A 17,725-nucleotide genomic window follows, 5' to 3' on the forward strand; every position below is an offset into this window, starting at 1 on the left:
TTTCCCGTTTTTTTTTTAAAGTTATAATCGAACATGTTGCCATTAAAAAAATATGCAAATATTGGCCTATACTATAATAGATAGACTATAAAGAGGGCATAGCCTGTTGTATTCATTCCAAGACAAAAATTATTTTTTAGGGTTCCGTACCCAAAGGATCAAACGGGACCCTATTACTGAGACTTTGCAGTCCGTCCGTCCGTCCGTCCGTCCATCCGTCCGTCCGTCTGTCACAAGGTGTCATGAACAGTGATAGCTAGACAGTTGAAATTTTTACAGATGATGTATTTCTGTTGCTGCTATAACAACAAATACTAAAAACAGAATAAAATAAATATTTAAGGGGGGGCTCCCATACAACAAACATATTTTTTTTAACGTTTTTATAAATAATGGTACGGAACACTTCGTGCGCGAGTCGGACTCGCACTTGCCCGGTTTTTTATTTTATACATAGAGACAACAAAACTATGTATATATAGAGACCGACTGTGAAATATATTCACAACATTTGCCAACTGCAGGTGTAACCACCTAGTAACTTTTTTTACACCTTTGTCTCTATTTTCACGTATAAGTTTTATTAATGGTTAATAATAAAAAGCACTCTGATATGATCACAAATTATAACAAAGAATAAGTTCCAAAAATTATGACGATACAATTACTGAAGCGCATGTGCACGATTCCGACTAAACAAGCAAAAGTCCGCTTTCTGCCAAATAGGCAGCGGCCTCAGTCGCTCCTCGGGACCGCGGCCGTCCGCACGTAGCGTCGCTACGCCTACCCCCTACGAACTTCGCAGGCGCTACGAGTGCTACGACATGTCACACTAGAGTGAAGTTTCCCGCGCTACGCTGCGATGTGACTTGAATGATGTTGTTGGGAAAACTTTTGTTCTGTATACACTTCGGACTTGTCTTCCATGTTGTGATTTGTTACAAGGATACCGCTGGTAAGTGTTTTTAATGAAAGGGTATCTACAGGAAGCTTCTTTTTGTTTCTGGAACAAGCTCTGAAATGCTAAAGTGAAGTAATAAATATTTATTTACTTATGATTTCTCTCAATTCAACCTGCAATATTAACATTACCTGAATTTATTTTAGTACTTGTTCAATTACACAAGTGGTATTCGCTTCCTTGCTGTTATGACCTAGTTACTGATAATAGGATAGTAGATTTTAACACGTAGAATTTTAAATGGAGTCAATTATCTAATGTGTTAACGATGTGTTAATATTTGAACGGATGTAGGTACTCGCTTTGCGCAGTCAACGAAAATTTTGAAATGAAAGACTTATTTTCGTAATATATTAAAGTTTTATTCAGTATACGAGAGAGTTTACAGAACAATAACAATGGATCACCCGTTCTTTATGCTATGTAGGTACCTTTAGGTATTAACATATCATAAATTCGAAACGTGCTAAGGGAATAAAATAAATTATAGAATCAACCAAGTACTATTAATTTTGCCATTTGTAAATATATTGGCATGGCTTATCCACGTGATAGCGCGATGTCTCATTCAAACCAGTGAGTTGAAAAGTAACAGTTGATCTGTCACGTTGTTAACCGCGTCCATCATACGCCAGCAATCCGTAATGCCTGTTTATTTCAGAAGATTGTATTTTACAGAATACTATGTTTAGTCAAGTTAATGAGCTTATGTAGGCATAAGAAAAATTTTCACCTCTTTTATTAGATATCGTCAACCGGAGAGAATAGCTAAATAGCTATAGTGGCTGGGATAAATAGGGACAAATTTGAATATGTGATTTACCAAAAAAAATCTTTAAAAAATACCCATATAAATTTTATCATACAAAACCTACTATTATATTCAAACCAATAAGTATGTTTTTAAGAAATTGTCAATTGAATCACATTATAAGTTATGTCCTTATTCACCCCAGCCGTCTGTATTCACCCCGGCTGACGATACTCCTTAAATATTCACATTTCGTGTGTAAGCTAGAGACGTACTTATAAGATGAGTTAGCTTCTTGGCTTTCCTTTACGAATAACTTTAACAAAAAGAATCGACTTCATAACAGCATTTCACTTTACAAAATGATGCTTTTCGAGAGCAATAATGCACGTGTCACTATAGAACATACGTGGGTCATTATTTTCGTTGTCTTGTGACCACTCTGTAACGCCAGTATTTCCGTCTTCTATTTAATAAAAAAGTTGAGCGCTAGCGCATGTATTTCTAGCTGTTGATTATATTTTAAATGAGAAAAATTTTAAAAAAAATTGGTCTAATACAAAAAACTCCACTCCGTCACATTTTTTGGGGACACAAAACAAGAGAACGAAAAGAGTTTTGACTCACGTACTATATGCGTGCTTTTGAATTTGAAGAGTTCCCTTGTTTCACTAGGATTTTGACTTACGACAATGAAACCAACTAGAAAACATACCCTTTATCCAACACCCGCGAGGCGGAATGTGCCAGAAAAAAATATGTATTCCATAAAAATGTTTTCAAAAAGCTTTTTCATATCACGTCACATATTTTCAATAAGCCCGCATGAAAACATACAATCTAAATTAAAAAAAATAGGTTAACAATAAAGGTAAAGCCATAAAAATGTGTTTTCAAATAGACAATACGCTGCAATCCTACACCCGGTCGTAAAGGCTTTCTTTGTTCTTCAAAAACTATGGAGAAAATTGCATTTTTTTCCACGAGAGTAGCAAAGTAATTTGATGCAAATTTTGAGTTGGATTTGAATCTACACGTTGGAATTGACTATTAAGCAATAATTGTCAATGATAAATGTTTAATAGCGTTCATTTGGGTTTAATTTGTAATGTTTTATAAATAGTATTTATTACGGGTGTCTATTGTTTCCCATAAAGTTTTAAGTCATAATGTATTGTTTGCCCGCATTTTCGTTTGCCATAATTTGATTTTTCTCAGAAACGCGTAACTTTTCAGGATTGCCATAAAACAAACCTAACCTAACATAACCTATCTATAGGATAACCTGAGGAAATTCCAGAAAAGTTAACGGTTTCAGAGTTATGAGTAATGATAATATGACTATCATTACATTATGACTTTCAATAATTATGCCAAACAAAGGGATCCGATTTATTACCCTCGCGTTCATGTGGTGAAAATGTTTGTGTTTCACTGGGAAGCAAGGTTTTAACCCTCGTGCCTTGACACCCTCGCAACGTTCAAGATTCTAGTTTCCGAATCATTTTCGGAATCTTTCGCTTACCCGTGTATCAATATTAGCACGAGGAGTTAAACAACAACTTTGCTCCCTTGTAATGAGTTATTAGTAAGTTAATAACTCATTAGTTTTACAAAAGATCAAAGATGTTACAGATGTTTTATTACAAATTATTTCTGTTTTTCATATACCATATCCTAAAGGTTTAGATTGGAATGTAATAATTCATTGCATATAATTCAAGTAAAAAATGTATGAGTATCCCAAATCCCAAAGTATGCGATGGTTCTTAACGGTGATGTTGCTGCTTTGAATAATATATGCGGATTACTTTAACTGGCTAAAGTTAATAGACAATATTCATAATATACATACCTTACCTTTATACTGCAATCACGGCTATTTTACATTAGAAAATTCGCTAACTCTTGCTTGTATTTGACTGTGTAATTTTTTTGTATATTTCCTTTATACATGTTTTACTCTTTTAAGCCTTCAAAGTTTTACCGTACTATGTATATGCAGAACCAGCAACAAAAAGGTATGGAGACAACATTTATGTCTAAATATTTGCTAATAATCGGATTTCGCAGTTAGTTTTATTTTATTTAGCAGTGGCGTAATGTCCTTTGAGAGCGAGGACATTTATTTTTAAACCGCAGCTTGCTTGCGATCCACATAAACATCATAAAGTACAAGAATATGTCAGACGAATACTATCTTTAAGCATTATATCCACCACACAAAGGATAAGGGTTTTTAGGGTTCCGTAGCCAAATGGCAAAAAACGGAACCCTTACAGATTCGTCATGTCCGTCTGTCTGTCCTATTCTGTCACAGCCACTTTTTTCCGAAACTATAAGAGCTATACTGTTCAAACTTGGTAAGTGGATGTATTCTATGAACCGCATTAAGATCTTCACACAAAAATAGAAAAAAAAAAACAATAAATTTTGGGGGTTCTCCATACTTAGAACTGAAACTCAAAAAATCTTTTTTCATCAAACCCATACGTGTGGGGCATTTATGGATAGGTCTTCAAAAATGATATTGAGGTTTTTAATATATTTTTTTTCTAAAATGAATAGTTAGCGCGAGAGACACTTCCAAAGTGGTAAAATGTGTGTCCAAAGTGGTAAAATGTTGAACAAGATCTAGTAAGTAGTTTTTTTTTTAATACGTCATAAATGGTACTGAACCCTTCATGCGCGAGTCTGACTCGCACTTGGCCGCTTTTTTTCCAACCAAGCGTATAGAATGATACTTGCCGTATTATAATTCCGCGGGAGAAATGCCTTTTTAATTGTTAATATCTGGAAGACCGAGCTTAAAAATGCGCGCTTTCCTAGAGAGAACTCTAGTCAGGTCGATTTTTCGCCCCTGGAACAAATATAGGAAATTTAATCGAAATCGTTAAATCGTTCCCGTTCGTTTCCGAGATTCCCGAAATATATAAATATATAATCTATACAATAATTGCTCGTTTAATTTAAAGGTATAACATAATAAATTAATTGTGAGATTTCAGAAATTATTTCTACTTCCGTAAAGAATAATAAGATCCTCTCCAAGTTGAAGTGGTGAAAAACTTCAATAATATTGTCATTTGCACAATAAACCCTAATGACACGTATATTTTCACTGTGCCTACCTACCAATACTTTAAAACTGGAAACATTCCTTCGTTTTATTACGAAACTACTTTTACTCTGTGTCACTTAGCACACCTGGGTACAATCTCTCCGGAGATTAACTCGTTGGCTGGTAGCTCTTTCTTTTATATTTTCCATAATATTTAAACAATAAAATGAGTAAGGTACTAAGTTTTAAATCAATTATTTATATGAGGTATTTGGATAATTTCGGACCACTTCGGAATGTCAGGTATTTTTACAAAAATGTACTCGGATGTGATGCAATTATTAGTGATTTTGGATACGAACCCGACATTTGAAAGTGATTCCAAATTATTCGAATTAGCTGCATTACTTACCTACACTTTTTTTCATGCCAATTATTGCTGGTGTAATTTTTATTAAAAAATATATTAAAATATGTAAGTTGTATCTTAGAGCTTATTATTGACACATAACAGCGCCAGCAAATGTACATGAAAGGATAGCATAGTTGCGAAAAACAAGGTAATTCTAAATAAAAACTTTACAAAAAAAGTAAATCGATTTCAAAAGGATAAAATAAAATATTATCCTTTTTTAATCTTTTATATGTGTTACCAACGGCTATGTTTGAAGTCGGCGCCAAGCCAAACTTTGAAGCATACCATAATTTTGGTGCGATTCGATAAGGATGCGACTATATAAATATATAAATACAATACGTCGAATTGCCTTACACGATAGCAATGAACATACTTTCCGTAGGTAAGTACCTAAGGACACACGGCCGAACCTTCTTAGCGCAGTCCATACCATGTTTGTCAGTATATTAGTATAAATACAATGCGTTTATTTACCGTCGTAATTTTTAAAGAGCTATATTAACTAATTTTCGAACTGTCCATAGCACGCAAGTGTGGAATTGAGACAGAGTTATTTCCAGTCACTTATCCAGAGAACTTCATTTCAAAATATAAAACAATTCCAGGACCGAATTTCACCTAAATCGATTCAGATATTTAGCTGTGAAAAGGTAACATAGAGACAGACAGAATTAAGTTCACGTTTATAATATACCTATTACTACATTTTACATATGTTAAAACGGGTCATTCACGTATTTTAAGTCGAAAACGACATGATGACGCGAGTCATCGGGCGCGGAGGGCTGCTGCCCGCAGTCTGCGCCGGTCCGTCAACGTAAGCTTCTGACGACACTCATCGGAACGGAGTGAAACATGTCGAGCGTTGTCGACTTAAAATACGTGAGTGACCCATTTTAAAATATTTTATACCTATGTCTATTGTCTGGGTCTCACGGAGTTTCACCTATTACTACAGTTGTAATGTGTGTAAACATAAAGCTGATTATTTTGGACATGTATTGTTACAATTTGGCTTGGCACCGACTTCAAACATATCAGTTGGTAACCAGGATTTTCCTTGAGTGCGTCTGGGAAATCATTCCTGCCACTACTCTAAATCTACCCTCCGCCCCGCTACTGGCCCAATCCATCAACCTTCCGATCACTCAACTTCACAGCACATCAACCCCTAATCACTGAAACCCTTGACACGGAACCACCAACACCAAACCTTCAACCGCTATTCCCCGACTCCTCAATCCCAGGCCCTTTAACTCCTAATCCTAACCCCCAATTCCTCAACTTCCAACCCCTGACCACTCAACACCTACCTCACGATTCCTCAACTCACAACCCCTTAGTCTCCGACCCATCAATTCACCACCCCCTCGAGCCCTTAACCTCTGAAAGCCTGACTCGTCAAGCCCAAACCCCTCAAACCCCAACCTCAGACCCCCGTCTACCTTCACCACCACCTCATATACCTCTCACACCTACTCCTCACCTCTTATTTCCAACACACCCATTATATTTATTTATGTTATCATATACAACTTAAATAATAACAAAAGTTATTTAAAAAAAAAACTTATATAAATCACTATTATTACAACAAAAAATACACCCAATTACGACAGGTAAGTTCCACATATCGCCCGTGGTCTTCATAATCAGTAAATAGACTTATCACGAGTTTGACACTGACATATTTGCTATAGCGTAACTTATTTTTTATGCATCTCGCTCGTACTGGCATCTTATTAGTGCGAGCAAGATGTATAGAAAGTAAGTTATGAACACATCAGTCAATATGTAGAGTCAAACTCGTGGTAAGGTTACAGTTGCACTGCATCAAATTGGTAGTTTACGAGAGGAAATGCTTGGCTTGCTTAAGAATACAGTCAAATCACTATACATGTGCCTTTAAAAATTGAGGAGTCCCTCAATTCCTCGTGGATTCCATCATCAGATCTGAACCAAAAATATTATGGGACCACCTTGGATGTAACTCCTTTAAAAAAAAGAATTACTCAAATCGGAGCTCGGGTGTCGGAGTAATCGGTGAACATATTACATTTAAAAAAATCATCATTATTATCATCGAAAAATCATCATCATCAGATCCACTTCATGGTTTTTGAGAGAAAATGCTCGGTTTGCTTAAGAAAACACCCAAATCACCATACACGTGCCTTTAATAAATGAGGAGATCCCTCAATTCCTCATAGATGACATCATCAGATCAGAACCCAATTAAAATGGGACCAACTTGGAGGTAACTCCTTTTAAACAAAAAAAGAATCCCTCAAATAGCCACAACCGAATACAGAACTTCCTCCTTCTATGAAATTGAAGTCGGTTAAAAAAAGCTGAAGTAGGTAGTAATCAGTATTGGTTTATTTATCACTAAACTCATTTTTCTACAAATAGGACGCCCCGCCATTTGTCCAGAATTAGTAAAATGCATAAAAAAATATTTTATATTGTTTGCTCAGTAAACACATTCAATTACCTTCACAAAATAAATGCGAAAATCTGAAATCTCCGTTATCTTGCAACATTATTGTGAAGTATCGAGTTAAAAAGAGTTTTTTTTTACATATGTATTTTTGTTATTGCCCTGATGTATGTATATATGTGTGTGTGTATAAATTGAACGCATTTTTTACGGCATGAAAAAACAAAAATTCATGAATTTTCCCATACATTTTTACGCAGGCGTGCGGCCTGTGATGTCATAGGATAGGCCACACTCTTTTTATATGAGTTTTTTGTCGCACTGCATGCGCCTGCCTTACGGCCTGATTCGAACAATGGTTATAAGAAGTACGATACGATACCGATCTGTCAGTGTCAAAAACGTCACGTTTGACACTGACAGATCGGTATCGTATCGCTGTGACTTCTTAGGAGCATTTTTCGTATCGGGCCGTTTTTTATATTCGCATGAGCTTCTTTAAAAGAAAAGCGCTGGTGGCATAGCGGTAAGAGCGTGCGACTTTCAATCCGGAAGTCTCGGGTTAAAACCCCGGCTCGTACCAATGAGTTTTTCGGAACTTATGTGCAAAATATCATTTGATATTTACCACTTCGCTCGCCTCGTCGCTTTTCGGTGAAGGAAAACATCGTGAGGAAACCGAACTTATCCCAATAAGGCCTAGTTTACCCTCTGGATTGAAAGGTCAGATGGCAGTCGCTTTCGTAAAAATTAGTGCCTACGCCAATGTTTGGGATTAGTTGCGAAGCGGACCCCCAGCTCCCATGAGCCGTAGCAAAAGTGCCAGGATAGCACGAAGAAGAAGATTTCACGAGCTTCTTCAGGGTCATTACGATTGTTCCAAAAAAAACATGCATATTGCTAATTATCCATTTGATTTTAATGAGTAAGTTGTTAATCGAGTCTTTTAAATTATTATGGTCCGTACTGTTTTACATTTTTTAACTCATTTTAGTTAATATTGAAACTTTTTTTATCGTATGTATTATAGGTAAAAAGTAAAAAAGAATTCGTATACCTTGCAAAATAAATCAAATTGACTTCTCAGTCGGCATTGTAACAAATTTCTTACCATTTTTATCCGTTTATTCAACGTCGGTTTAATGAAGATGCTTTACAATTTCTGCATGAAATGTTTGTTTTTTGAGCCCAGCTTGTGGTACTTTACCAACACAATAATCTATGCTTATGGTTACTATTCCAAGATTCATCCGAAGTTATTCTTACTAAGAATACTTGTTTGTTTGGCTCAGCACCTTTTACTTACGACTACAACTACCAGTTAGTAGTTACGGATTTAAAAATAAACCTCGTAAACGTATAAGTAACTACTTAACTGTCTTTTACTCTTACACCTCTTATTGATACAATATTAACGCAATTTTTCGAGTTATGTTATATGTAAAATTCTTTTAATTGAGGAAATTGGGTAAGTTTTGTAAAATATTAAAGATCCCTTTACATTTACATTCCTGGCCATTTCCTGATACACCTCTTTTGTACTTTTAACTATATAACTCCCTTGAGACTTAATAATATTAAAATGACGGGTTACTCATGCTCGTTTTAGATTTAAGTTGTATTTTAGAACCAATTTATTGGAATAATGAAACAATAAAATCATTTTCACGCATAAGAAGTTTGTTGTAACAAAATAGTTTATTTTATGCTGGTCGTAATTTGCGGTTTTTAAACACAACGTTTATGATATGTGTGTAGATAAATAATTATTTAAAATTAAAACCAACCCGTCGCCAATAATATTAATACCTATATTAATTAGTGTCCGGTTCGATTCACTGTTTTTTTATGGACATCAGAATATTTGTTGTGTTTTATTGAATTTAAATCAAATTAAATTATGCAGCTGGCGCCCCGATTAAAACTACTGACTTTAACTTAAGCCACTAGAGCGCTTTAACAACCCGAACGAGACTAGCTAACTTGTTTCTCGGTACGTAACTAGTACTTGAAGTTTGTTAATGCGAGCTGTCAATAAATACCGTCTAATAGCGAAAGCGTACCCGTTGCATCAGTAATTACTCTACTGCAAAACGCTTCAAATAATTTATTTAAAACTTTGACGTTGTCACTTTAGATTTAACTATGGATTCATCGGAACAGTTTATATCATTTGTAATTAACGTACCCCTTACACAAGGAAGTTATATAAATAGGAGTATTGATTAAATTAATATTCGGTTCGTAAAACTTCAAGTCTTGAAATCGCTGATTATATTGAAACGAAACAGCGTTAATTTTTATTAAGTCTAGAGGTATAAGGTTTAAGTATTTATATACTTATAAATTTTACGCACTTGGCTGTACGATTTTTTTTCTGTTCGTTATTGGATTCTCTTGTTACGTACACCTGTGTCATACAGGAAGTTCCAGTTGTAAAACGGTAAGACAATGTGACAAGTACGAGTATATCTGCGAATTGTCATTGTTTTCAACCCTTTCGTTCACCTGAACCGGCTTAGCGGCGGGAGCTTTCAGTGCACACACGCCTCGTCTCACTCACTCACAGGCTCCTACTTAAGTATACAACAATTTATATAGAAGCCCGTAACGTTGTGAGAGAAACACGAGGGAACAAAATACCTTCAACTGTTCAATTCTCAAACAAAGAACGCCTAAGCTACTCTTTTATTATTGATGACTATTTGTGGTCTCGCTTTTCTAATGTATATTCGGATTTAAACGAATGAGACAAGATAAATTTGGCAAGGAGCTTTTAAACGTTATACGGCTTCTTGAAGGGATGTTTATAAACATCTTAAAACATTAGTTAAATTGATAAAAATTATTAGTTCATTTATGAATCTTTACTATACGATATTTACAATAAAAATAGTTAAGTAGGTACTTGAAAAAAAAACAAAGTACAATATCTCGCGGCAAATATTTCTTTTTTTCATATACAGTGCTAACAGGGTAGGCTGGTGTAGGCATAGTAGCTTTGTATTACTTACCTAGGCACTACCAGCATTTTATTAAACGTGAATAAAACGTGCTATTTGGTTGCATAATCTAATGTAGATATTAACTATACGTATGTAGTATCTCCTCAGAGGTAGCTGGTCTAAATCTGGCTGGCTCGAATCAGGCTGGTTTAAATTAAAAGAAATATAATTATCATGTAATGGTATTTCGCTAACCATAACCTTCGTAATTTTGAAAATTCTGTGAAATCACGCCTATTATTATTTAATTAATTACGATTATGTGTGCAGTATAAGTAAACTTTAACAATGTTTATTTTCAACGTAAACTAATCTAACATTAATTTTAATATAATACTGGCTAGACCTTAATTAATAACTTACTTGCACCAGGCCTATGAACTCTCCGCGCGAATCTCGTGCCGCGGGCGGTGCAAAAGCCAGCCGGTTGGTTGCCATTGCCACACGCGCTCGCGCACGTACTTCACCGCGCGCTCTAATATGCCAAAGGTTACGAATAAATGACATAGTATTGTGGATGGATGCAGAAACAACAACATTAATTAAAAAAATTTTTTTTTTTTTTTTGCTTCTCCTACAGATAACAAAAAGTAAGTAGACATTCTCAATATAGGTACTTACACCTACTGCTATATTTTTTACAGTAGTTACAAGCTACGTTAGTACTATTTAATTTATTTAAACATGTAATTTTACGACACGTTTATAGTTATATTACCTATTTGAAATAAGCGTAGGCAACCCTAGCATTGTGCCACTGCGTGCGGCGTGGGGAGTAGCGCGCTGAAGGTCGCTCTATTGTATTTTTGGTGTAGGTGTCAAAATTTGCATTTGCATTTGCAAAGTTTGGTATTTGCATTTTCTTTGAGAGATAAGTCATCTGTTCGTAAAAACTATTATATAATCTGTGTTTGTACTATCTTCTTGCTTCAAATCTAAGTCTAGTTCTAATAGTTTTTAGATGTGATTCCAATATGATACCGATATGACAGTGACGGATCAATATCGCATCTATTATCATATTGGAAACAGATCTAATAACTAAAACTAGAATTAGCCTGTATAGCTTCGACGCCCGCGCGCTGTGATCAATAATGAGCGTGAGTAATTGTGAAGGTCGTATGAAAACAAGACCAAAACCTTAACAAGTAGTTAATTTATAATCGGCCTCTATATGTCACTCCAACTGCACGATCTAATGACTTATCATAATCCATTAACCCGTATAGGTTGTAGGGCTTATTATAACAGATTTTGCCTTACGTTTAATTTATTAAAGACACATGCCTTAATTCAAAAAACATAACTTCGAAGAAATACGTCCTTCGGCAGTCGGGTAAAAACAAAAATTATAGACATGTACCTTACTCAAGAAGTTTCCAAGTGCCCCACATGACTGGATATTATTAATAATTGGATAATAATTGTACGGAAGGAGCGGCCCCTCTCATCCGGTCACGTCCCCAAAACTTCCGGCCAACCATTAAATTAAGAGCAACTAAACTTCATTTATCTCGGCTTGTTACTTCTACGGGCGATAAGGTTCGGAAACACGGCTGAAAAGTTTCACCAAGTTGCGGCTAACTTGCGCGAAAAGTTGCGAATCACGCCGATCGCTCGCAAATTTGTTACTTACTCAATATTTTAAATAGTCTACGTCACTTCTTATCTGAACAGCTTTCTTGAGGGAAATCACTTACTCAAGTAGTTATTGCAAGTTTTTAAGTAAAATGATTAAAACCTGCAGTTACTAGCCTCCCATTTACTACTTTTCTCCATATTCTGATAACGCTACTAATTCCCGGCAATTTCGTTCGTTCTATCACTATTTCACATGAAGCCGGTTTACAATTACAGAGTGGATTGGATCTGGGCGTGGTGTGTGTCCGTAATTTGCAGAAAAAGCATCGATCGTAGCTATAGGGCGAATTTAAGGAAGAACAAAGTTCTTTCATTGAGCTGGGAGATCGCGTGACGCCCTGCTGGAGACGTAGCGGCAGCCGGCGCGAGCGCGGGCGGCGCCGCGCTGCGATACGCAAATATTTATTTCACCCCCGGCACAAGTCATTGCCTGAAAGCGTTGCCTTGTTGTACTGTCATTGTAAAGAGAAATTATTGCCCTCCCATATAATTCCCCGCGGAGTCACGGAAATTGTTTGCGATGCAACGCCCTATGAAGGGTATTGCCCTAATAAATTGAGATTAATCGTGACGGAATCGGTACGATCACGATATCGAGATGTATTATGTGCTCGGCACTATAAATCAATCATGTAAGTCTCCAGTTTATAGTTATAAATATAAATAAGTTAAAGCCGCTGATGCTCAAAAGACGCTAGTGTGGAGTGGCTATTACGTTATAGATTATTTCACTTAAAATTAACACTTGCTGCCAAAAACAACATATACCCTTTTGTTGCACGAATAACTACTGATAAAGTAAACAAATAAGTAAATTGTTAGGCGGTTCAACTTTCAGTAGTATAATGCTCACGTAACCAATATGAAACCCATATTTGGATACCCTAAGTTACGAAAACTGAATCCCGCCAAACTGCAAACCTTTTCGAATACACAACTAGATCGCGCCCATATTAAAACCGTTTCACCATACGCCTAGCATTTAAATAACGCACTATCTGTATAGTGGCAGGATTCCAACGGTCAAAAACTTTAAAAAATCATCACGTAGAGTCGAACTTGCCGTGAGTGAATATTGTGAGTTAACGAATTTATCTAATAACATAACAGATTAAACTTATATTTGTTTTTCGGTGTTCTAGGTTTTTGCCAAACATGTAGGTAGGGGAGCCTGGGGCACTTTTCTACGTTAGTCGGAATAGAACTTCAATTATTAACTAAATCAACATATATGAGTAGCACATATTTTGGCTACAGTTATAACCCAGAACACTTGTACAATTATAATAAGGTCTTAGAATTGCAAGCGATTTCCTAGGGCCTGTCAAAAGTACCCAAACATCCCAATGGTCGGTTGGTTAGGTTATTGATTGATTGGTTAAGATTTCCCATAATACTGGGGAACAAATTAAATGTAGACATTAAATACAATATTATAGGATACCTACTTATTCGAAATGAGTGCCCAATGTTCTCCACCCTCTGACTTGACTCATTAATTAAAATAATATCAAGTCTTTTTTTATATATAACGTCAGTGGGAAACTAGCACCCGCCCAGCCCGCGGCCCGCCTGGGGGTTAGCAGCTACCGTAGCCTATGAATGCCTGCAAGCATATGCACCGCCATCATGTACGTTGCCGACCCTTTTTAAAACCTAATATATTACCTCAATGAATACGTTATTATTAGCTTTCAGAAACACATAATTAGATATAAATAAACTCACGCTTTTTCGCAGATGACGTATATCCTTTTAAATCACATCAAAATAGTACATTACGATACAAGTGCGAAAAATAGGAAATTCGAAACGAGTGGCGATAAATTAAAACACGACCGAAGGGAGTGTTTTAAATCGACACGAGTTGCGAATTACCTATTCGCACATGTATCGTACAACGTTTTACAGTACATATGGCCCTTTAAATGTTCGACACAGTAACGTAATATGCTACTTCTCGCACTAGTGCTATAAAGTAGCCCCATATGTACTGTAAAATTACTTTTGTTCGTGCAACGTAACGTAAACGGTCGACGGCATGGGTTGCAGTTACTAAGCTAGACTACTATATAGTACTTATAAAAAATTAAGTACTTATCAACAATACGTCTCGAGTTATGAGGTGGTGCCCCTACCTACCTTATTATCCGAATTTCACTTGGTAACCAATTTCTCACCGAATATTCATTATAATAGCATTTTAAATGGGAGAATTACTGTTAAGTAGATTAATAAGTATAACATATAACATTTGGCATACATTTAATTCGAATAATCTGATAACTTAATTGGCTAAATATATAAGATATGAATTAAACAAGTTCTAGTCACTTTATAGTGTCAAGATCGATGCAACGACGAGCGAAGCGAAGAGAAGAGTGTTAGGCTAACTGCGACCAAACAGCGTGCGAAGTGTGGCAGCGGCTGGCGAGCGCCAATGGCGACTTTTTCCTCGTCGTTTTCCTCGTTTTTGTGTTTTTTATTAGGCGTATGAAGTCATAAATCATAGCGTTTTAAATAATGTCATTTTAAGTTGATGTCAAAATATACAGTTTGGCAGTCGTTAGGTCGAGAAATAATCTAGTGGTCGTTGCAGCCGATGAAATACGGCGTTTCGTGAATGACAGATATCCTCTGTCAGGTTAGGCCTTTAGAACCTAAGGATAAGGATTGATTTAAAGAAGTGGAGTTACCGTAATTTTTAAAAAGCTATATTAACTAATTTTCAAACTGTCCATAGCACGCAAGTATGGAATTGAGACTAAGTTATTTCCAGTCTCTTATCCAGATAACTTCATTTCAAAATATAGAACAATTCCAGGACCGACTCATGCCAAATTTCACCTCAATCGATTCAGTTATTTAGCCGTGAAAAGGTAACAAAGAGACAGACAGAATACATTTCACGTTTATAATACCTATTACTATAGTTGTAATGTGTATAAACATAAAGCTGATTAGTTTTGACATATATTGTTACAATTTGGCTTGGCACCGACTTCAAACATATCAGTTGGTAACACATATACTTAAAAAATGATAATATTTTATTTATTCCTTTTTGAAGTCGGTTTACTTTTTTTTGTAAAAAGTTTTTATTTTTCTTTTTTCAGTTATAAGGCATTGTTAAGAGCTTACGAGTAACGCGTGACGCATAAATGAAAAACATAATCACGTTTAACACTAAATTCGTTAACTTTAATAAATAATCAGGATTTTCCTCTAGTACGTCTCGGAAATCATTCCTGCCTCTACTCCAAATCTATCCTACGCCCCGTCACTGGCCCAATCCCTTAACCTTCCGCTCACTCAACCTCACAGCACATCAACCCCTGATCAGTGAAACCCTTGACCCTGAACCACTAACACCAAACCTTCAACCGCTATTCCCCGACCCCTCAACCCCAGACCCTTTAACTCCTATTCCTAACCCCCAATTCCTCAACTTCCAACCCCCGATCACTCAACTCCTACCCCCAATTCCTCAACTCCCAACCCCTTAGTATCCGACCCATCAAATCACCACACCCTCGACCCCTTAACCTGTCAAAGCCTGACTCGTCAAGCCCAAACCACTCAAACCCCAACCTCAGACCCCCGTCTACCTTCACCACCACCGTTTACCTCACATACCTCTCATACCTACCCCTCACCAACATTAACATGCAAACTTCCACCGAAAATTGGTTTGAACAAGATCTAGTAGGTAGTTTTTTTTTAATACGTCATAAAATTAAAAAAAAAACCATCAAACCCATACGTGTGGGGTATATGGATAGATCTACAAAAATGATGTTGAGGTTTCTAATATCATTTTTTCGAAACTGAATAGTTTGCGCGTGAGACACTTCCAAAGTGGTAATATGTGTGTGTCCCCCCCCCCCCGTAACTTCTAAAATAACAGAATGATAAATCTAAAAAATATATATGATATACATTACCATGCAAACTTCCACCGAAAATTGGTTTGAACGAGATCTAGTAAGTAGTTTTTTTTAATACGTCATAAATGGTACGGAACCCTTCATGGGGGAGTCCGACTCGCACTTGACCACTTTTTTTCTTTTTACAACATTACCTAGTTCATAAATATAGGCAATTACTGACATTATTTCATACAATTGGCATATTTTTTTACATAAATCCCAAACATTTTTTAATCATTTGTTTGTGATTATTTTATTTAAATATTGCAAGCAAACAACCACCATAACATTAAACACACCATATCGATGCATACGGACGGAGCTCGGAATGCCGAGCAATACAAGACTCGGGCTTGGGCAAAAAAAAATATTTTATTTTATTTCGATATAAGCACATAATTCGACAAAACTAAATAAACATGCGCGAATGTGCTTGAAATGCACCATATAGATATCTAATGTCAAGTCAACGTCAAATAAAGTTATGAATAATTTTTTAATGTTCTTATGCGGCCTGTACTATTTCCATTAGCATCGGAATTAGACAAAATTTCCTGAAGTAAACAGCTTTTACATATATATTTGTTTACGTGTTAAAAAAATGAATAATAAAATACAAGTAAATATCATTGCGAAATAACTATGGGCTTTATACAAATAATTTCTAAGTAATAAATGTGTTATGACATGGATGACCGGACGTGGTTTAAGCACCGACATAAACCATTTTAAACTTTGTGGTACAGACGCTAAGGAGAGGTAATATTCTGACATAAATTGTCCCAAGAGGTTTAGGCATAAAACGATAAAGATCATCTTTTGTAGCTTCCTTCTGTATTATAAATCATTCACTTGTGTGGGTTTAAAAGTTGTTACAAAATTTATTAGCTTCCCGGCTATCTCAATCTTATGCCGTTTTTATACGCGCGCGGTAACTTTATATCCAACAAAACTATTGTTCCGACCGTAAAACAAACGACTATCAAAACAATTTATTTCGCCTAATGGGTAGAATTATTACCGTCGGTATCGATTTTCTGTAAACCTTAGGATTATGCCGTAAAGACTTATTCAGCTCAACCACCCCTCACACATGCACAATTTGATTACATTATGCGACAATAAAATTTTAGTGCTAAGAGGAGGCATCGCAGCAGAGGCTACTAAACCGTTAGCCTTTATTACACCTTTAGTAAATTGACTTCTCGGAATACAGAGAAAAACGTTCATTACGGCACCCCTGGGTCCGTTCACTTGGATATTGCGACCCGCAAGCAAATTTGCTTTAGGCACAATAAATGCTTAGGATTGTACGTGCGTGAACGCGATACCACGTCAGCAATAACGTTGACTGGCCGGCAGTGCGGTGCCGAGTACGAGTATATTGGCCTGGACGCCAATTAGAACGTACGCTTTGACATCAAAATGATGTCATTTAGTTATCACTCGCGCGTGCATTTGGTTCTCACTTGTCAGTATACACGTACTTCGAACGGCGCGAACGAGACGATCAGGGGAA

At 36.2% G+C, this 17,725-nt stretch overlaps 1 protein-coding gene across 1 annotated transcript in view; it reads left to right on the forward strand.

The window, feature by feature from the left end:
- Window positions 1–615: 615 nt before the first annotated feature.
- Window positions 616–17,725, forward strand: part of LOC133516086 (lachesin-like) — a 41,266-nt gene continuing 24,156 nt past the window's right edge. Inside the window, exon 1 of the mRNA XM_061848800.1 lies at window positions 616–955. Within this exon, the coding sequence (XP_061704784.1) occupies window positions 874–955 (82 nt within the window). The 5' untranslated portion in view covers window positions 616–873. The remainder of the gene's footprint in view (window positions 956–17,725) is intronic.

The sequence above is a fragment of the Cydia pomonella genome, chromosome 3 (genome assembly GCF_033807575.1).
Source record: "Cydia pomonella isolate Wapato2018A chromosome 3, ilCydPomo1, whole genome shotgun sequence".
NCBI classification, from domain to species: domain Eukaryota; kingdom Metazoa; phylum Arthropoda; class Insecta; order Lepidoptera; family Tortricidae; genus Cydia; species Cydia pomonella.